Genomic DNA, 19,559 nt, shown 5'->3' with positions numbered 1-19,559 from the left:
ATTTTCAAAGAGGTTTCACTCCACCGCCCAAAAATTCACATGAGAAAGATGAATCAAAATGTCAGAAAAGATATTTTCATAACATGCAAACCTCGTATGTTCAAAAAGTATCGCGATTTTTGAATTTTCTTGGACTACGTGTATTCGATTGTCAATTGTTTTGTTGCATTATGTTGGTACTCATATCCCTTACTTATGCTGACAAGGTCGGCCATTTTGAATGTCTAGTTAACTTCTGACAGCTGTTTAACTTGGACGCATTTAGGTACGTCTTCGATCGATTTTTGCTTATTCCAAAAAATGAATTAAAGGATTTGTATAGAATACGCGATACTTTTTGAACAAACTTCGTATATGGTAAAGTTTGAAACCCCCGGAAGGAAACGTATGAGCCCCTATAAAATATATACGAGTATATAAATGATCAGCGTTACGAGCTGAATCAATTTAGCCATGTCCGTCTGCCCGTCTGTCTGCATATACGCGAATTAGTATCTTAGGTTTTGAGATAACGATCTAAAAAATCGTGTCCTTGTATGGAAGCTTCTTTATTTGTGAAGGGTATTAGAGCTTGGGTGCAACTATTTTCTTCTTCTTGTTTCTTATAAGTTTGAAATAGTTCCTAACATTATTCAATGGTTCGCAAAGAAGGTCCGCTGCTGACTTCCTATTAACACTTCTGAAAAAGATTTATTTAAAACCATATATTTTAGATTTTTTAAAAACTATGTAGATTTCATTGTTGGCCATATAAGATATATTTAGAATTTGCATTAATTTGCATATCAGTCACTCGATTCTCCATTACTTTCGATAGCGCATTACATTATATGTATGCCAGCCATGATTTGTTTTCTCCGAAAACACCGAGACGCCGAACACTTGTTGATAGTTAAATATAGACGAGTAATTAATTGACATACTTGTACTAAAATGTGTGTATTCACTTCATTTAGCAAATAATACTGTATGTGTAAGTAAATATATCCTATTGTTAAATTTTTGACGCAAAGCGAGTATCTGTTTCTAGTGTCGTATTCTAATTAGACTTCCATCTTCCACAGCATGACTTAAGGAGTTATATCAACTTGCAGGCCCAGTTTTAAAGAAGCATTTCATTTATTAAATAAAAAATATTAATGTGCATTTACAGGATTGAATGTACTTTAATAATCGCTGATTCATTTTAATTAAATTTGAGTTCCCTTGATTCCGTAGCCGATATCCAAGATGACATCCGAAAAAAGTTGAGTGGCGGGGAGGAAAATTCTCTGCTTCAAGTTATCTCAAATCCAAAAACACCAAATTTTTCATTTTAATAGAAAATATAGTTAATGATCGTAGGACTGATAAAAATTTCGATTTTTGTGAAAATAGTAGATTCCCGATTTTTTACATTTTAGAGTGGCCTAAAAAATTAATCTATTATCAAAATCTGAAAAAATCGTTTCGAGAAAAACCCGTTTTAAGTTTTAGGGGACTATTACGTTCAATATATAATTATATATATATGTACAATATCAATATATAATTATATAATATATACTTGTATATTATAAAAATTATCAGAATGACGACGTCTTTCCGTCCGTCCGTCGGTGCCAGCGATAACATGAGTAAAAATTGAGATATCTCGATGAAACTTAGTACACATGTCTTTGCACTCAAGGAGGGTTGGCATTTCAGATGGATTGCGGAATCGAACCATTATTACGTCCACAAAGCGCATTAATCGAAAACCTATAAAGTGCCATAAATAAACTCCACAATAAGATATAAAGCTGTTATTGGGTACAGCGATGGGCGTGGCACCGTCCACATTTTGGTGAAAACTCACATCTCAGGACCCATTCAATCGATTTCAACCAAATATAGTAAGTAATAATAACCTAACATTTCTAAATTCCGGTGCGAAAATAGACGATATCAGAAAAGATCCACGCCTACCCATATGAGATAATTTTTAATTCTATCTGATTTTTTAATTTTTCAGTGTGCATATCAAGTACCAATGAATGATTCGGCATACAACTTTACACGAATAGTGCCTTTGAAGTGCGCCATTTTATTACCAAAAATTGTCTCAAATTTATTCAAGCCCCCAGATACCGAATACGTGGAACGCAGTTCCTATTGCTTTTTATCGTGTTTAGAAATGTTTTCCAACTTTCGGCTGACTGTATACCGAATATATCGGCAAATATGTGAGTTATATTAATAAAATTGAGAAAGCGGGTATTTCTAATAGTCATCACTAGTAGATTCAAAAATAGATAATATCGGATCAGTACTACCCCTAGCTTTCATATAACTAATTTAAGATTTTTAAAATTCCGGCTGGCTTGTTACCGATAAGATATCTTAGCAAAATTGACTGAACGTATAATATTGGATATGCTATAGTTTAATGCCGAAAATATCAGAAATCGGTCCACGAAATTGAATGTTGAATTCTTTTGCAACATTTTTTAATAAAAAGATTTGTTAACACCTGACGGTAAATCCCCGGGTTCGATCCTTGCAAGTTGCAAGAGTATGATCGGTTACATCCGAACTTAGCCTTTCCTTACTTGTGCAATATTCGCTTTTTTGAAATTCACGAGTGAATATAAACCCTTAAAACTGGCAAATTAACAGTTTAGTCATGGCAGTCATCAAGTCCTTATTCTTCTCAAAATAGTCGTATATTATATTCTTTTCTGTCCGTTTTAATAAGGACAAACTATTGGATTAAGTATTTCCTGTGTGTTTATATTAATATTATATTATAAAAAAAAAACTTTTTCTGGCGGATAATAACAAGACGCTTCAAAGTGCTGCCGGTAATAAAAACATATTTTCTTCCATATTATTAATCTTCCTCAGCTTCGCTAAATCTTTAATTTCAAATAATCTTCGATTGATAAAGAAAAGTTAAAAAATTTGGCAAGTGATATTTATTCCAGACTAACGATTCCCGTTAAAACTCGTCCGTTTGGATACCTTACATCAATAATAAATTATCGCACAACAGTTTTTCCTGTAGACAATTTTTTAATGTTTCGAAAATTATTCTGTCATAACGGGTTTGATTTTTTAATACTGGCAATTTATAGTATACTAAAACTGCACATAAATCTCGCTCAGACTAAATCTCTAATTTGTTATGTTTATATTACACATGTTTCATCATTTTATGTTGGCTTGTGGCAGTTTATTGCTTTTGTTTACTAAAGCTAGTTTCGGCCTTATTCCCAATGAAGCTCAATTGCCACCGCATCCCTCCCTTGCACATACACAGGCACGCACAAAACCACATCGCTGACTCAACGCCAACGAATTGCCCTTCAATTAACTTTTAAATGTGGAAAACTTTGAGCATTGAATCAGAAACTTCTCTACAGTTTTATGACAAACAAATTCGTTCAAGACTTAAAAACAACTAGCTAAAGCCACATGCGAACTTGAAAGTCTCTTCCAGAACAAATTGTTAGCCTTTTCATTATGTTGCATTATAAATCTCATCTTCGGAAGCTCGTTGAGTACTACCGACTTTTGCGGACTTATGAACAAAACAAAAATAAAAATAATAAGCCAAATATTTGGTCCACGAAATTTCTGTAGCTTGGATAAGTACGAGCAAGTCATAACAATACACAGACTACTACATAAGCTGTGTAGAGTGGGTCGGTGGGCTCAGCTCAAACCCGAATATATCGAAGAGTGCACACACCTCGCAGCAGCCATTCGCGAGCATGAAAAATCAATAAAAGTGGGGATTTTTTGGATAGACTTACTTCGTGTGTGTAGGTGCATGTAAATTTTCACACCACTACATATGCAAACTTTTCCACCGTTGGCAGAAAGCGGCTCAAGCTTAGCAATTTTTCACTAGATTGGCGCGTAATCTACTGCAGTCAACCACACACCGCATATATTATGCCGAAGTTTAGCATGTAGCGGAAAATTTTGTGCACAGCACCAACACACACTAGCAAGCTCCTAAAAAATATTACAGAAAACCCTAACTGGGTCCATGGGATTCAGCAGCACTTGGCGCAAAGCGGCGTAAAATCATCGACACTTCGCCATAGCACACGTGACACAAGCGCCACAGATGTTCAAGTATTAACATGAAAATACGCACACACACATACACATACCAGCGTAGTTGCTGTAGACTTTTCGCTTTGAATATGCGCGAAAATGAACGACTTTTCGCCGCACTGCAATCTGAGTTTTTTAATAAAACTCGCTTTGCACTTAACCACGATTATTTAGGAAACAGCGCGATGCTACCTCTCGGAACTTTATTTGATGTAAACGTCAAATTTGTACAGCAGACCAAGTCTGGGAAGCACAGCGTATGGCTCACACGCGTGACTACCAAGTACTAAACTCTGTCAAGCTCCGCTCGCAAGCTTTGTGCGGCCTATTATGGGTTGCCGTAAAGCGTACCAGCTGATCAGCTGCTTGTAGATACCAACTCGTAGAAAATCCGCATAAACTTGCTTGTAGTTCTCCCGCAGTCCCCTGCTTCACAAACGGAAGCGTCAGTCCAACGCTGAGAAATTGAAAAGTTAAACACTTGTGAATCGCAAAGCGCCGCACGCGATGTTTCGGATTTTGCGATCAGCCATCCCCCTCCTCATCTGCATCGTCCGGTTCGCTGTCGCCAACTGCGACACTAAGTGGCGGCTTATACGCGGACCACTTACGTCGCGAACTATTTGCATAGAAATACACAGTCTTGCAAACAAACGCAATAATAGTTATAGTAATATTTTTAGCTAAGTGCCTATTTACACTGAACATAATCGGTTAATAAAATAAACAGTTGTTTAAAACTAAACTTAAGTATAATTTTGAAAAAAAAAACTTCAAAAATTGGTATAAGATGAGAATCGGATACATTCGACACAATTCTGAGCTGCACCCTCAGGTTTTAAAATATAATACAATTAAATCTAAATCTGCCTTAATATATATTTATTCATCGAGCAACGAATTTGTGTCTGTATTTCTCTAAGTTGTCTTTAAAAGGGGAGCGAAGTGAATTCGTCTTTACAATATATACACTTATTTAGTTTAAGTGTAGGCTCTCACACTAGAATTTTTTCGATTTTGTTATAATAAGAATCTCATATTGAATCGCAAGAATCGTACTAATCTTCTACTGGTTCTATATTTGAACATCCGCAATCCTTTTCTCTTCTCATGGGATATGTCTTTCCATGAAAAACTTCTCCCCCACATGATCTCTGACAATTTTCTGCTATTCTTGTTCGTTTTCCACACATCTACCCCTTACTTAATCGGTTTACTGATGCCCCAAATTTCGGTAGCTAAACGACCACTAAACTTGTCCTCTTTGTCGGGTTACCAAGTGACATCTACAGCTAATTATGGTTTGTTCCCCACGCAGAGCCACTTACCAACTCTCGAAAGGTGCACGTAAAAGTTACCTAAGTTAACTAAACTTTGAAGAAGGTAAGGGTTGACTCACGTCTTTATGAGAATATGTCGCGTATCTGCCTACAACTATTACATGAACTTAATGACGACCGGCATAGAAATTACTTCAAGGAATACCAGGGTTTTAACTGAATGGGACTGTCTGCAACCATTTCTATTGAGACTCAACTCAGTGAACTCATTTAAATGCGGAAACCACCAGCTTACATATTGTATTATTAGATAAATTCAAAATGTTATATCAAGGCAATTTTTATAAAAAACAAGATGCCCGTAAGCATCTTATGGACCTAAAGGTCACAAGATATTTGGCATTGTGACTATTTGGCACCCTACTCTATACCTCGACAGGGTTTTCATGCTTTCGCCAGCTTAATGTAGTAAGAAGTAATATTGGAGAACAAGATTTGATGACGACACAGAACACTAACTGACTAAGTACCACAAAGTTCTTCACATGTCTCAACTCCCCTTGCCCTAATATGTAGTTGGGTATAACGACAGTAATTATGAAAGAAAATATTTGCACGGAGTGTACCTATACAGAAGTACTATAAACATAATTTGTGTGCACTTTAGTCGCGACTTTCCTTTTCAGTTCCCTTTTAAATTGCTCTAATAACATTTAATATTTACTTACCGCTCGCGTTCTCGTATGAAGCCCCGATTGACAATGCGCGCTCGTGGTATCAACTGCGATCGTCGGCTATTGTTGGCGGTTGTAATTTGCAAGTCGCTAAATGTTTCTTCACGAATTACGGCTAAGCTACGCGATCGACGCAAACTGCACGACTCACTGCCGAAATCGAAACCTTGCAAAGTTGCCGTCGCCGTCGCTGTCGGCGTTTTCACTAAATTGTTGTTCGCAGCACTACTACAAGTATTAGGGAGATGCGATGGATGCAGACGCTGGTTATTGTTAGCGAGTGCGGTGTGATAATTACTATCAGCTAAATAAAATAAAGGTAAAATGAGAAAAGTTAGTTTGAACTGCGGATATAGTACGACGTTTTTGATAGTTAACGCATAGATGTAGATAGGTTTTTATTTCACCGACGGCTTTCATCCAATAAATCCTCATATAAAAGGTTTAAATCTGAAGATTGTACTCATAACTAAGCCGCCTCTCTATCTTAGTTTCGGAAATACATATTTCTTTGTAATAGTTCTCTTTCATACTATGGAGGCAGAATTTCGAAAGTATCGCAACTTTGTTACTCCCTTAGTAGTATTACAGGGGATCCTATCTCTAAAGTAGAAAAGAGCATAACTTCACCTACTAATTTTGGTTTACAATACATTATACCATCTGATCAAGTTTGATCCGAACTAGATAGGTATCAGAGAGATCGCAAAAGATCTCATCATAACAAGTGAATGGGAATAAACGAGATATCTTTATATTGGCTCTGGAGCCAAAGCGTTAAATTTAAATTTATATATATTTATGTCAGAGAAAGGCTGGAAAATATATACAAGTATACTAAATTTAGGTACATAGTGTATAGTTTAGAAAACAAGATCAATATCATGGTATATATACTCACCGTAGTTATAATCGCGAAATGACTGCTCTCCGTTATATCGTGATATTAATTCGTTTTCCTCATCTGGCACTTCGTCTTCATACTCATCTTCATATAAAGCATCACCCTCCGGATCTAAACGCCAATAGAATTCAGCAATATCCAATGGATCCTTACAACGTTCCGTTAGATGTGCGTAATCTAACGAACGCGAATGACGCAACTGGCGGTTATGTGGCCAATGACTTGGTCCAAAAGCTGTGCTATGACAGCTTGTGGCCAAGTCCAAGTGCGAGATGGATTTATTGTTGTGCCGCCAGCCGGAACCGCGCGTCGGACATCTATAATCTTGTTGCAGCGAATGCTCGGCCAAACGAACGCGATCCACGTAGTTGTACGTGAGCTCTTTGGATCTTCTGAGCGGTAGGGAGGAATAGAGAGAAAACAGAATAAAAGTAATCATTACAAAAAAGCGGCATTGATTCATTAGCTGTGTGCTTGTGGCTAAGTAATTGACTGAATAAAATCGCTTGTGCGGCGTGTAATAGTCGCAAAATTTTAATGGTTATGTATTCTAAAAACACTCTGCTGTCTATCCAGAGATCTATATAAGACATTTTATGGGCTGAAATTGAAATTGATTAACCTCTTAATTGTGCACTTTGCTGCGACAGCAAGACTAAGCTAATCGGTTTGTTAACCTTGAACGTGCACACTCTTACAGAAGTCACACGCACTCTGATACTGACAACTGTACCTGCGTTGTCGTATTGTAGATTTTTGTTTGCAAACAATATTTCGATGATTTATGAATTTTGTATATTTTACAATTTACGAGTATCTGGGCAGCTAAAATAATGGATATATATCGCAATAAATTCATTTTGTGCATATATAATTTTGAAAGCTTGACTAAAATGCGTTCAACCTGCTGTATTAGACAGAAAATATGGAGTTGTAAAAATAGTAAACATTGAATATACACGTACTTAAATCAAATATTTTATTCTAATTACTGACAGATCGCAAAAAAAAATATTCATTCGACGAAATATATATTTACAACTTAATTATAAGTGTCTTTTTCATATACTAATTTCAATTAAAACTTGTTTAAATGTATGTAAATAGATATGTATGTACTAGTATTTGTGCTAACTGCCTCGGCGTGACTAACATTTCTTAAAGCTCTGCTCAACCGAGCGTGAAACCTCAGTTCCAACTGATTGCGCTATTCAAATAAAAAGAGAATAATTTTACTGTTCCTCTCTTATTGATGAAATATCTTAATAATAATTGCTATGAGGAGTGTACTAAATTATTGATCGTTTTTCAAAAGTATTGAAAGCTTACAATTAAAATTGTTCAAATTGTAAATTATAGCTGCTTAAATTATCTGCATTATACGACCCTATTCAGACTTGCTATTGGTTGCAGTCAATTTCGTTATACCTTTACCGGACCTTCAGCTTTTGAACTTCTATTTCAATTGATCGTACACGTTCAAGGTACATGGTCAAATTAGTTATGAGTGAAACTAATTAGGCTTAGATAAGATTATAAATTTTGTAGTTCTCATATAATAGTCCCGTCAGCCTGATACTAAAAGATTGGAATAATTTTCAAACTCGGTCAAGTAAAATTCGGAAAATAGCTCCTTGTTATGAAATAAAAATTTGAAGATTGGCACAATCAGACTGAAGCAGCGTTCAAGCGTCATTAAACATATGACAGCTCTTTTTCAAAATTGATTTGACAATTTGGTTCATAATACTTGCTCCCCCAATATGCCGAGCATGGAATGAATATATCGAAAAAAATTTTAGTTATTTCGATAAAAGTAAGTCAGCTTATTTTCCTAAATGCAGGGTGGTGTAGTGCCAACAATTTATAAGACCTAACTAGACCTTCACCTGGATCTAATATAATAAAATAAATAATATATATAAAATAACTGAGATATAAGGTTTATAGCAGGCAGAGACGCTGCGCTAAGCCAAGGTGCTACTAATTGTACTGCAAATGGTACTAGTTTGTTTGAACAACTGGTATAGTTCGTTCGATTCGCCACTCTTTAACGTTTGGGGAATTAAAGGCAGCTCTTATTAACTAACTATCATCTGCTTGTATTAGCAAACGGAATGTCCTAGATAACTTTTGTCAAAAACAATAATTGTTGAAATAAATTAAAAAGACAAAACCTCTCTTAACAAAAATAAATGCCAATTAGCAAAACAGAGAACACTATTATCAATCTTGGTATGGAAATCTAATATACCATTTAAATAAATAAAAACTGTCGACTAACTAAAAGAGCACTTTTAAAGTTTCTCATGGGGCTTAATGGAAACTAGACGGCTCTTGATGTATTAAATATTGGTGAAAGAAAGATTATCCAAAACATTGAACCGTCACCGAAATAATATTCCATTCTGAGAATGATATTAAATTGTGTACAAACTAATCGCAGCTTCTAAATTGATAAATTGCGAAGAGATACTTTCATGGGACAAACAATTGCGTCGTTCTATATTCTTTAATTGCAACGATAATGTAGTGGATATAATACAATATACTACAATATATAATATTATCATATATGAATCCTCTTTTTGCATAGAAAGACAATTGAAAGAAAATTGGTACCATTATATAGTTGGCCATTAGGATTTACGGCTTCTCTTATAAACATATCATACTCGTATGTGCATAGTTTGAGCAGCGTTACATTACTCTTCAAAGTCTGAGAATTACACAGGTTGAACACACGCTCTCCTGCTCGGTCGTTTGTGTAATACATCAGCATATGTTTTATGTGTGAACATTAAAACTCACAAGTGTGCAAGCGATAAAATGGTTTTAAAAATTTAACTTCTCAAGTTTTTAGCACGTGTAAAACTTGTTTGCTTCTCTATTTATGTTGAAGTTACTTTACAACTACATGACATAAGCATATTTATACTGATCAACATGCATCCGTCTGACATTTCTTCTTTAAACACCAGTACAAACAAACACTTTCTTTTGCTTTCCCTATTGCATTTTCCACTTTTTGCCATACGTTTACATACAGACGTGACCACAACCGGAGCCTCAATGGCAAGTATCTACTTAAGTACATAAGTACAGATGTATGTGCATATGTGTATACATTTGATTTAATTGAAAGTTTTGTGCGATAATCTGGTTTAAAGACGCATGAAATTTATGAATTACGAATGTGTTAATGACGAAAGCTATGAAAGTGTCAGATCTTCATTGCTTTTGACCCAATGCTAATGTCATAGTTGCTTCAAAATTGTTGTTAAAAAAAGTTTATAAAATTCCTTTGTTGACAAGACGAAATGTGACGACAATTACCAAAAAAAATTATCGTAACCAAAGTTTAGGTATGCTAAGGGGTTTTATCCACATATAAGTAAAAAAAAAAAATTATTTTTATTTTACTCATAAATAAATAAAGAAGATTCACAGAGGGTACTTTAATAATCGAATTGGATTCTCTTGATCCTGCGGCCTACCTCTAATAAGATCTTCTAAAAAAGGTATCTGGTGATGAGGAAAATTGTTCAGCTTAAAATTATCTCAAATCTATGAACCCAAAAAATTTCCAGCCCTTACGGGACAACTTTTTTCACAGACTCTGAAACAGCGTTTCGAGTAAAACGCCAGAGTTGTGTCACCGATGTAGCCGCTGGATTATACTTGTACAATATTTCTCACACTAGGCGTACAGCATAACGCACATCACCTACCCGCAAGAGGTCAAAAATCTTACGCTGAAGATTGCTGTACCATCTTATCTGAGATACATACTTATACTATATAACCTTTTTCTAATCGAGAGAGGAATTAGCTTTTGATCCATGCCAACTTTCAGATAGACGGATTGACCGCAACATTGAAATTTTAACTATCAACAGCCATGTGAGAGGCAAGAGAACATTGAATGTTTATTTGACGACAAGGGATGTTTCTCCATTCGTTACTATCCCTACCTCATAAAGAAAAGTAAAAATATGTGTAACCGTGTAGTCAATAATTATATTTGAATTAATTAACTAAGTGGCAACAATTACTTTAATGAAGACTTTACGCGTAAAGGTGATTTCTTTTACTACAACTACTATAAAGTTCTCGTCATAAAAAATCACACAATCCTTAAGAAAACTTCTTGTTAAAGAAAAACAAAATTGAGATGTCTTACGTGGGTATATTACAGTTAAGCATAACTTATGTTGCCTTAAAAGAGTTGCGCTTCAACTCCACTCATTTTCTACACTTTTACTGCCTTTGTCTCCAGTATTTATGCTGCAGCAATTTGCAAGTTGCATCGTCTGCAACCCCATTTCACTGCTTTCTACATATGCTACATAATAGTATTTGTTGTTGGCGACTTGACAGACACGCTTAACGACTTGGGCAATTTTTTCATGATTACCTCCTCGTCTGTACATTGTGGGCCCAAAGAAGCTGACAGCAAGAGAACGGCCAACAACAAGACAACTTAAACGCATTGCGGCAAGAGCATACCCAAGCGAGTGAGCGCCAGTTGTCCGTGTACTTGTTACAAGTATGTTGCTTTATAAATTAAATTCAAGGATGAAATTGGAGGCTATTGCCTTCATGAAAGCTTCCTTTGCATCTCGCTCTTGCAATTTTGTTAAAATAACAGCTGCAATAAATTTTAATTTAACTGTAACTTAGCAGTGGCAGTGACAGTGTGTATTGCTCGAAATCTATTCTCTGCCAGCTGTCTTCTTCAAATGCTTATTTTTAATGAAAAATATTGTTTTAAAGTAAATCACCTCTAAAACAACATATGCCAATTATCTAATGAAACAGAAACAGTTAGGCAATTAGCATTACCTATGAATTGCTTTTGAAGGCTTCATTGTGCAATTATCCATCCTTCTTAGTAACAATATTACCAACATTCTTTGCAAACGTACAGTTGATTACCAAATGATTAAGTTTTAAATAATTTTCGTTAAAAATTCGAAAAAAAGACTTAACAGGTTTTATTAATGGTATATACAAATGATCAGCGTGACCGGCTGAGTTGATTTAGCCATGTCCGTCTGTGTGTCCGTTTTGTCCGCTTGTTTTTCACCAAAAAGCTGCTCATTTGTCGGAACCACCGATATCGGATAAAGGATATTGCTGTCATACAAACTGATCGGCCAAAATCAGAAAACTTTTTCAATTGACAAATTATCTCCACCAAATTTGGCACATATTAGTTTCGAACCGCTATAGCATAAGCTGCCATACAAAGTAACCGATCAAATCAAGTTCTTATATTTTTATTTTTATTTATATTTTATTTTTACAATTGTACCTAGTATATAAAAACAAAATACTGACAAACAATTCATTTTTAATTAAAATAAAATATAAAATACTTCAAAGCTAAATGTTAATGAAATACATTTGCTGCTTCTATTGATAGGTCGGTAGGCTTCTTGCGTTTCAGTCGGATTTCTGGCCCAGCAGTTTCAATGAGTTTGGAAGCCTCCTCATTAACATGCTGTCTAAGCCTCAGTTCGTGAGGCTTTGCAATTTTGATTATTTCATTTACCACTGAATTCACGCCTAGATAACGGTGTAGGTCAGCAGATCTAACGTACCAAAGAGCATTAACTAAAGTCCTTATTACCTTACTTTGAAAGCGCTGAATGCAGGCAATAGAGCTTTGACTTGAGCAACCCCATAGTTGGGCTCCGTAAGCCCAGTCTAGCTTTAGAACTTGGTTGCATATTAACAACATGTTACGGACTAATAAACTGGATCTCCTGCCAACTAGGTGGTAAAGTTTAGCAAATTTCATATCAAGCTCACTTCATTTTTTTTTGCATGCTCTTTCTAGCGAAGCGTAGCATCTAAGGTGATACCTAGGTACTTAGCACTATGGTATAGCAGTATTATTTATATTAAATTGGACGATATGCCGATTTTTTCAATGTAAAGTCGACGTGAAATGATTTGGAGTCGTTTAATTTGATGCGCCACTTAGATGCCCACTTGGTAATTGCATTGCCTGCTATCTGCACTCGTCGAATAGATACTGAGGTTGTTTCTCCTGCTGCGAACAATACGCTGTCATCCGCAAATGTCGCTGTTACATAACTTACTACTACTAGCAAATAATGCATTGGCATCAACACGCTACCCTGGGGAACACCTGCTTCTATCGGTTGCAAGTTAGAGTATGCATCCACTTGTTTAATGCGGAAATATCTACCTTTTAAGTAGGAAGCAATTATTTCGCAATATTGTTTGGGTAACATGCATTTTTATTTGAGCAGCAGTCCGAATTGATGAGATGTTTACGATCGATTATTGCTTTGAGCCTATTTATGAGTACATTCTCAAAGATTTTGGATAAAGGTGGCAACATTTATCGTTTTGATTTGCATGCGCAGTTTATGGACTAGTCCAGGTCAAATTTGATATACTTGTTTATCTAACTGGATTAGTGGTAGACATTACCACCAACCGCTAAAGAAATCAAATTACAGTGTACGCAATATGTTGCGAGAGTATGAAAAGAACTACTACAGACTATTTAAAGTTTTTCCATCGAAAGCGCTCGAAATATTTTTTTCTTACATTTTTATATGATTTGGTTCGAACTAAAGAAGTAAAATATTGAAAGCATAACTCAAATTTATGGGCCAGAGATAACAATGCAATTCTGCGGCGTTGTCAGTCTGCATTTTCATTTAATCTAAACGAATAAATAGAAAGCTTTAACAACATTAAATCTATGTTATCTAAATAATAAATTATCACAAAAGCAATAAAAGTCAGCTATGTATATAATTTGCATACACATATATAATATATGCATGTACAGGTTGGTTGAAAAGTTTCGGCGGTGGAAATGAAAAAATACTGTTTTTGGTACGAAACATATTTTTTTATTCAATATAATCTCCCTTCACTTCAATACACTTATTCTAATGATCCTCTAATAATTTTATGCCGTCCCTATAATGACTTTCCAGAAGTTCTGCAAAATACCCAACTACGGCTGTAATAGCTTCTTCATTCGACGAAAATCGCTTTTCACAAAGAAATTGTTTCAGGTTTCTGAAGAATTGTAGTCGCTGGGAGCCAATTCTGGTTAATAGGGGGGATACTCAAGCAGTGCTGGAAACCAGGTCTTTTCTCATGAATTTTTTCATCCAGCTGATCCAAAAGGCTGCAATAATATTCAGAGTTGATTGTTTTACCTTCCTGCAGATAATCAATGAACCTTTTGCACCCCAAAAACCTGATACCATAACCTTCTTTGCTGAACAACCAGCTTCAGTCCACTGTAAACGTTCTTGTTTCAATTTAGGATCATGGTGCTAGATCCAAGCCTCATACATAGTTATAAAACGACGCAAGAACTCGGTTTTATTCTGATTAAAACGCTCCAAATTATGCTCAGAAATTTGTTTTCGATCCAGTTTTTGTTGAATTGGTAACGTGTGCGACACTCACTTTCCAAACAGCTTTTTCATATGTAATTCTCCATGTAAAATATGAAGTACGCATTCGTCTGAGATGACTATGGCATTAGCAATTTCACGCTTAGTTAAACTGGGATCTTCACTAACAATATTATAAACTTGCTCAATGATTTCTGATGTGGTTGAGGTTTTTGGTCGTCCTTCGCGTAAATCGTCTTCAAGCCTAGTACGACCGTATTTAAATTCAACAGCCCAAAATTCAACAGTGCATTTTTAAGGTGAGGACTCCTTAACTTTTAATAATTTTTCATAAATTTCCTTTGCTCTTAAACCTTTCAAAACAAAGAATCTAATTACTGCGCGATATTCAATGTTTTCCATATTAAAAAATAACTCTGACACGTCAACTTCAAATTGCATGTAAACAAAGAATTAATTGACAGAATGACTTGTTAATTTGCATGTGTTCTCACGACAGATGTACCAACTTGAGAAAAAGAAATTTGGAGCTAGTAGTTCTATTTTTTGGTGAGAGGAGGAACTTTCAACCAACCTGTATATGGATGTGTATGCGTGCTCGAAGCGAGCTTAGTAAACATTTAAATGTCAATTTCGGAAGTGGCCGAACCCTTTGTCATAACTGTAACGCACACAATAAGCCACGCTCGATGTCAATGAACTGCCAACACAATAATTTTCGAATTGAATTTACATATGAAAACATACGTCCAAACAATGCGCCACACAGTGTACTCATACATACATATAATACTGTACAAACATAACATACATATGTAGAGGTATGTGCATGTGGTTGTAGCTTTTGTGACGCATTTGTCCAGAGGCAACGAATTGGTGCAGTGGAAATGCGACCCAAATACTGGCACATACAATTTCACATATTCGTGAATATATATTTATGCATATGTATGAAAGTGTGTTTGTAGGTGCACCATGCTGTTACCTGCCAATTGCCAATTGCCGCGAAATCGCATATTCCCGCTAACAAAAAGAAATAATATATTCATTTATGTAATATTGGTGAACGCAGCTGAAGAGTGTCGCTGCTGTCAGTGGCCCAAACACATCTACATACATACCTATATATGCATATACCTATGTACATATCTATTTTCCCTATCATGCAATCATGCATTTGTATATGTGTTCAAACAATATTTCTGCAATATGAGCTTCCTATCTGATTAATTCGCAAGCACTGCTTGAACTGTTGAAGTCTTTCAGGTAATTTCATACATTTTTTGCGAATTGTAGTGACAGTCCTGCTCCCCGTACTGAGTGCATTCGATTGACAAAATTGTAATGCCAAGCGACAAGCACTGATACACCAATATAGAGTATATATGAAAACCACTTTAAATTTTACATCGCCTGACATGCGAGTCAACAAACTTGACTAAAGTGAAAACCAGAACTTCATACACTTGTACTTATAGGATGGATTTCGTATGACCACAGCTCTCGACTCACAATCGTTCATACGTCGCTAATTAAACGACGAATATTAGTTTTTAACTAGTCAGTTATAACACAGACACAAGCATAGGCAAATGACTAGAAAATTCCCCAATAGTAGTCTAATGGAGACGCATCTTATTACGCAATTTCCGATATGATCCAATAAAGTGATAGAGAGTGAATGACTTGATAAACCCTCCGGTTGAAGCCATTTAATACTGAGACGATTGATATAGTATACTGAAAATTCGCTGAAAATAAGCTCTAGTTTTTTACTAACTTTTCTGATCTAAGTTTTTATAAGGTAATTTTGTATATTAAAGATGTCAAACAAAAGTTTTAATTTAGGCAGCCGGTTGACCCACATATTTATTAGAAATTATATGCCTCTAAAAGAACACACGATATTACAACTTAAATTCGAGCGATCCGAATGAAATTCTGTAAAAATTGTTCTGTAAAATGACATGCTCTTAGTTAGTTAAAGGCAACTGAAAAATAAAATAACTGAATAATCGGTTGTAAGGGAGATATGTGATATAGTTGTCCGATCTGGCCGATTCCGACAAATGATCAAGAGAATGTCAAAATGCTTCTTTGTATTAAATTTCATTCGGATAACTCAGAAACTTACGAGGACATTTTTATAATCCCTAAAAATTAAACTTCACCTAAAAAATCGCTGACTCGAAACCGGTTTAGACCCATATTCTTTTAGGCAAAGTTGTGCAGAATGAACGCAGAATATATCCAGCATACGTGGTTTTTCCGATTCTGGTTCCCTGTAAATTAACCCGCTCTAATGTACATAGGTATATTTGCAATAATAAATTCACTGTTTACAAAAAAAAACTGTTTACACAATTTGGTTCAGGATTGAATTTAAGCCTACATTTCTCACACTTTATTTTATATGGGTGTCATAAAGAAGTACGGCGTACAATTTTTGCTTGAAGGTAGAAAGGTATATGAGTAAATCAAAAATTCAGTTTTATTTACAATGCTGTAATCAAATGTATATGTATGTATGTTTATAAAAGGACTTATATACATAACACTGCGTGTACAGTGAATAGCTGTCAAAGTGATTTCCAATTGATTTGATTGATTTCAAATGATATCACCAAAAACTGTACATACAAACACTGTTGTTATTTTTGCCCTTGGTCATGCTGAACCACAATTAAGATTGTGTGTAAATGTTTGACAAATTGCAAGCAATTAAACCGCAATGTCGAAGTATTGGACGTTCACAACGCTCAAACTATGAGCCTCACAAAATTTGATTTAATTTTTTGCACCATTTCTTATTTTTTCGATAGAGGACATTTAGTAAAACCTCTTTCTTATACTTTGTAAACGTCTTCCACAACTTTTTATCCTATGATTCCAACTCTTTAAATAAATTCCTGGAATAAACGAAATATTTACTAAGTAAATCGATCTTAATAATTAAGTTATTTAGTGTGTACAATAGGAGTGTAAAATTAATAGTTATTTCGAGTCAGGAGGATATAATGTTGATCCAAATTGTTATTCAATCTTTAACCACCGTTGATATAGAATACATTTGTCACATGATTTCTCTTCATGCTTTGGTTGAGTTCGAATATTAAATTCAATTCGAAATTCATTCAGAGTTTTTTTCAAAAACAGTTTCTATGTTTGTAAATTAAATTATTGTTCTGTATAATATATAATCTTTTAACTCTCTCGTAAGGCATACGAAAATTCTTCGTATACTATTTTGGTGAAACATTTTAATAGATGTAGTAGTTGTCCGCTTTTTTATAAGGTAAACAAATCCTGCTCATTGAACTATGCAGTTCAGACCCTTACCTTTCAAACATGTGAAAGAAATTGTGTGCAGTACACACCCAATGGGATGACAACCGTTGGGTTTATTGTTTTAAAAGCGGACGTTGTTGTTGTGTATAAGGCATTGGCTTTTCATTTTTTTATTAGCAAAAATTCGACAATCACATCTAGTTGATCATGTCAGTTTTGGAATCGTCCACTTTTCGCGGAAATATCGTTGCCACGCTTTATATAAATTTTGTTTTTGATGTGCCGCATATTCTTTTCCAAGGCGTCAATCGTCTCGGCCTTATTTGCGTAGACAAATGACTTTGCATCATCCGACAAAAAATAGTCCAGCGGTGTTAAATCGCACGATCTTGGAGGTCAGCAACAGTTTCCTACAATAAATTGAATGTTTCGTTAACTGTATGGCATTTGCCGAAATCGGCTGTGTAGCCGTTTAGTCATTTAATTTGTTTAATTATTTCTGTTCAATCACGCTGAAGGCCACAATCACTGCAATAGTGGAAGACTTTTTTTTTTTTTAATTAAAATTAAAATTATGCATAAATAATTTCCAAACATTTCATGTAGTAGTTGTTTTTTTTTTTAACTACCAAAAATCACCTGCGGTCACACTGGGCAGTTCTAAACTTTTTCGTCAGTGTTGCAAAATATATCCTTAATTGTATTTATTTTATCAATTTAATTAAATAACTTAAGCAGCTGTTCAATATCAAACAAATTTTCATTGTAAAAGTTCTTAGTAGGTAATAATTATCTTCTCAAATACTTTTTTTGTTTTACGAATTGGGAGCAGTGGCAGGACCTTAAAAGCATTTCCATTAGTAAACATTTTCTAAGCTCTTGCAAAATTGCTAGATGTAAAATGTTAAAACAGATGGCAACATTTTGAATTTTCTGTTTCAAATCCTCTAAGTATGTACTCGTATTAAAAAATTTATTGAAATCAACCAATTATTTGATTCAACCTTCATGATAGCTATAGTATAGATTTATTATTACGGTTTTTGTACCACACATTTTCGTTGCACCGTGTTTAAAAGAAGCTTTCCTAAAAACATTTAGGACTTAATCTATTAACTGAATTTTCGAAATGTAGAATATTTTGTAAACCACCCATTTTGTAAAAAATCTTGTTTACTTTTTGTTTGAATTTTTATTTACAAAAAATTAAATGATTAAATAAACCACAATCGCCTGCAGACAAATTACCTTAACCCATGCACTGTTGCATGCCCCAATAGCCGGCAATTTACGTTTTAATAAGCTAGCTGTTGCAATAGTGTTTTTACAACATTTTTATTTTTCATTACAGCAATATTTAAATTGCAACAACATTATTTAGTGCCTATTAACTGTATAAATTGCATTAAATTAATTAAAAGCATAACCTACAATTGTTAGCTACGAATAGAAAATTCCAAATTATTAAATACATATTCCCATATATCTACACTTAAAAATGCTATATACATATATGCATCGCATGTGTACTGACACTTATTTGCCACAACTGATTTAATATTCCGTTTTTTACAAAAATTTCACACAACTCCATTTATTTAGTTTTAAATAATAAATGTAATGTGCTTTCTGAATGCGATTCGCCACTTTATGCAAGTTGAGGCTTTACAAGTCCAACAATTAACTCACACACCCCTGCATATATACATATGTATATGTGTACAATTCGTATATATACATATGTATATGTGTACGATTCGTATGTGTAAGAGTCGAAAGCACCATTTGTGGCAATAGGTAATGAAAATCCTGAGGTCCCGACTGAAATGAAATACTTCAATTACACCAA

General features: G+C 34.8%; 2 protein-coding genes across 4 annotated transcripts in view; one reads left to right on the top strand and one right to left on the bottom strand.

Annotated features, from left to right (window-relative positions):
- The window catches only part of MCU (mitochondrial calcium uniporter), a 147,686-nt gene that overhangs the window by 66,756 nt on the left and 61,371 nt on the right, over positions 1-19,559 (top strand). The gene's annotated exons all lie outside the window — the stretch shown is intronic.
- Positions 1-19,559, bottom strand: part of jv (javelin) — a 43,593-nt gene that overhangs the window by 12,029 nt on the left and 12,005 nt on the right. The window contains exons 2-4 of the mRNA XM_070111302.1: positions 14,475-14,666; positions 7,002-7,396; positions 6,095-6,404 (exon numbers count right to left, since the gene is read on the bottom strand). Coding sequence (XP_069967403.1) covers positions 6,095-6,404; positions 7,002-7,396; positions 14,475-14,666 — 897 coding nt within the window. The remainder of the gene's footprint in view (positions 1-6,094; positions 6,405-7,001; positions 7,397-14,474; positions 14,667-19,559) is intronic.

Source organism: Bactrocera oleae, chromosome 6 (assembly GCF_042242935.1).
Source record: "Bactrocera oleae isolate idBacOlea1 chromosome 6, idBacOlea1, whole genome shotgun sequence".
In the NCBI taxonomy this organism is placed as follows: Eukaryota; Metazoa; Arthropoda; class Insecta; order Diptera; family Tephritidae; genus Bactrocera; species Bactrocera oleae.
This window is presented reverse-complemented; position numbering and strand designations above follow the sequence as displayed.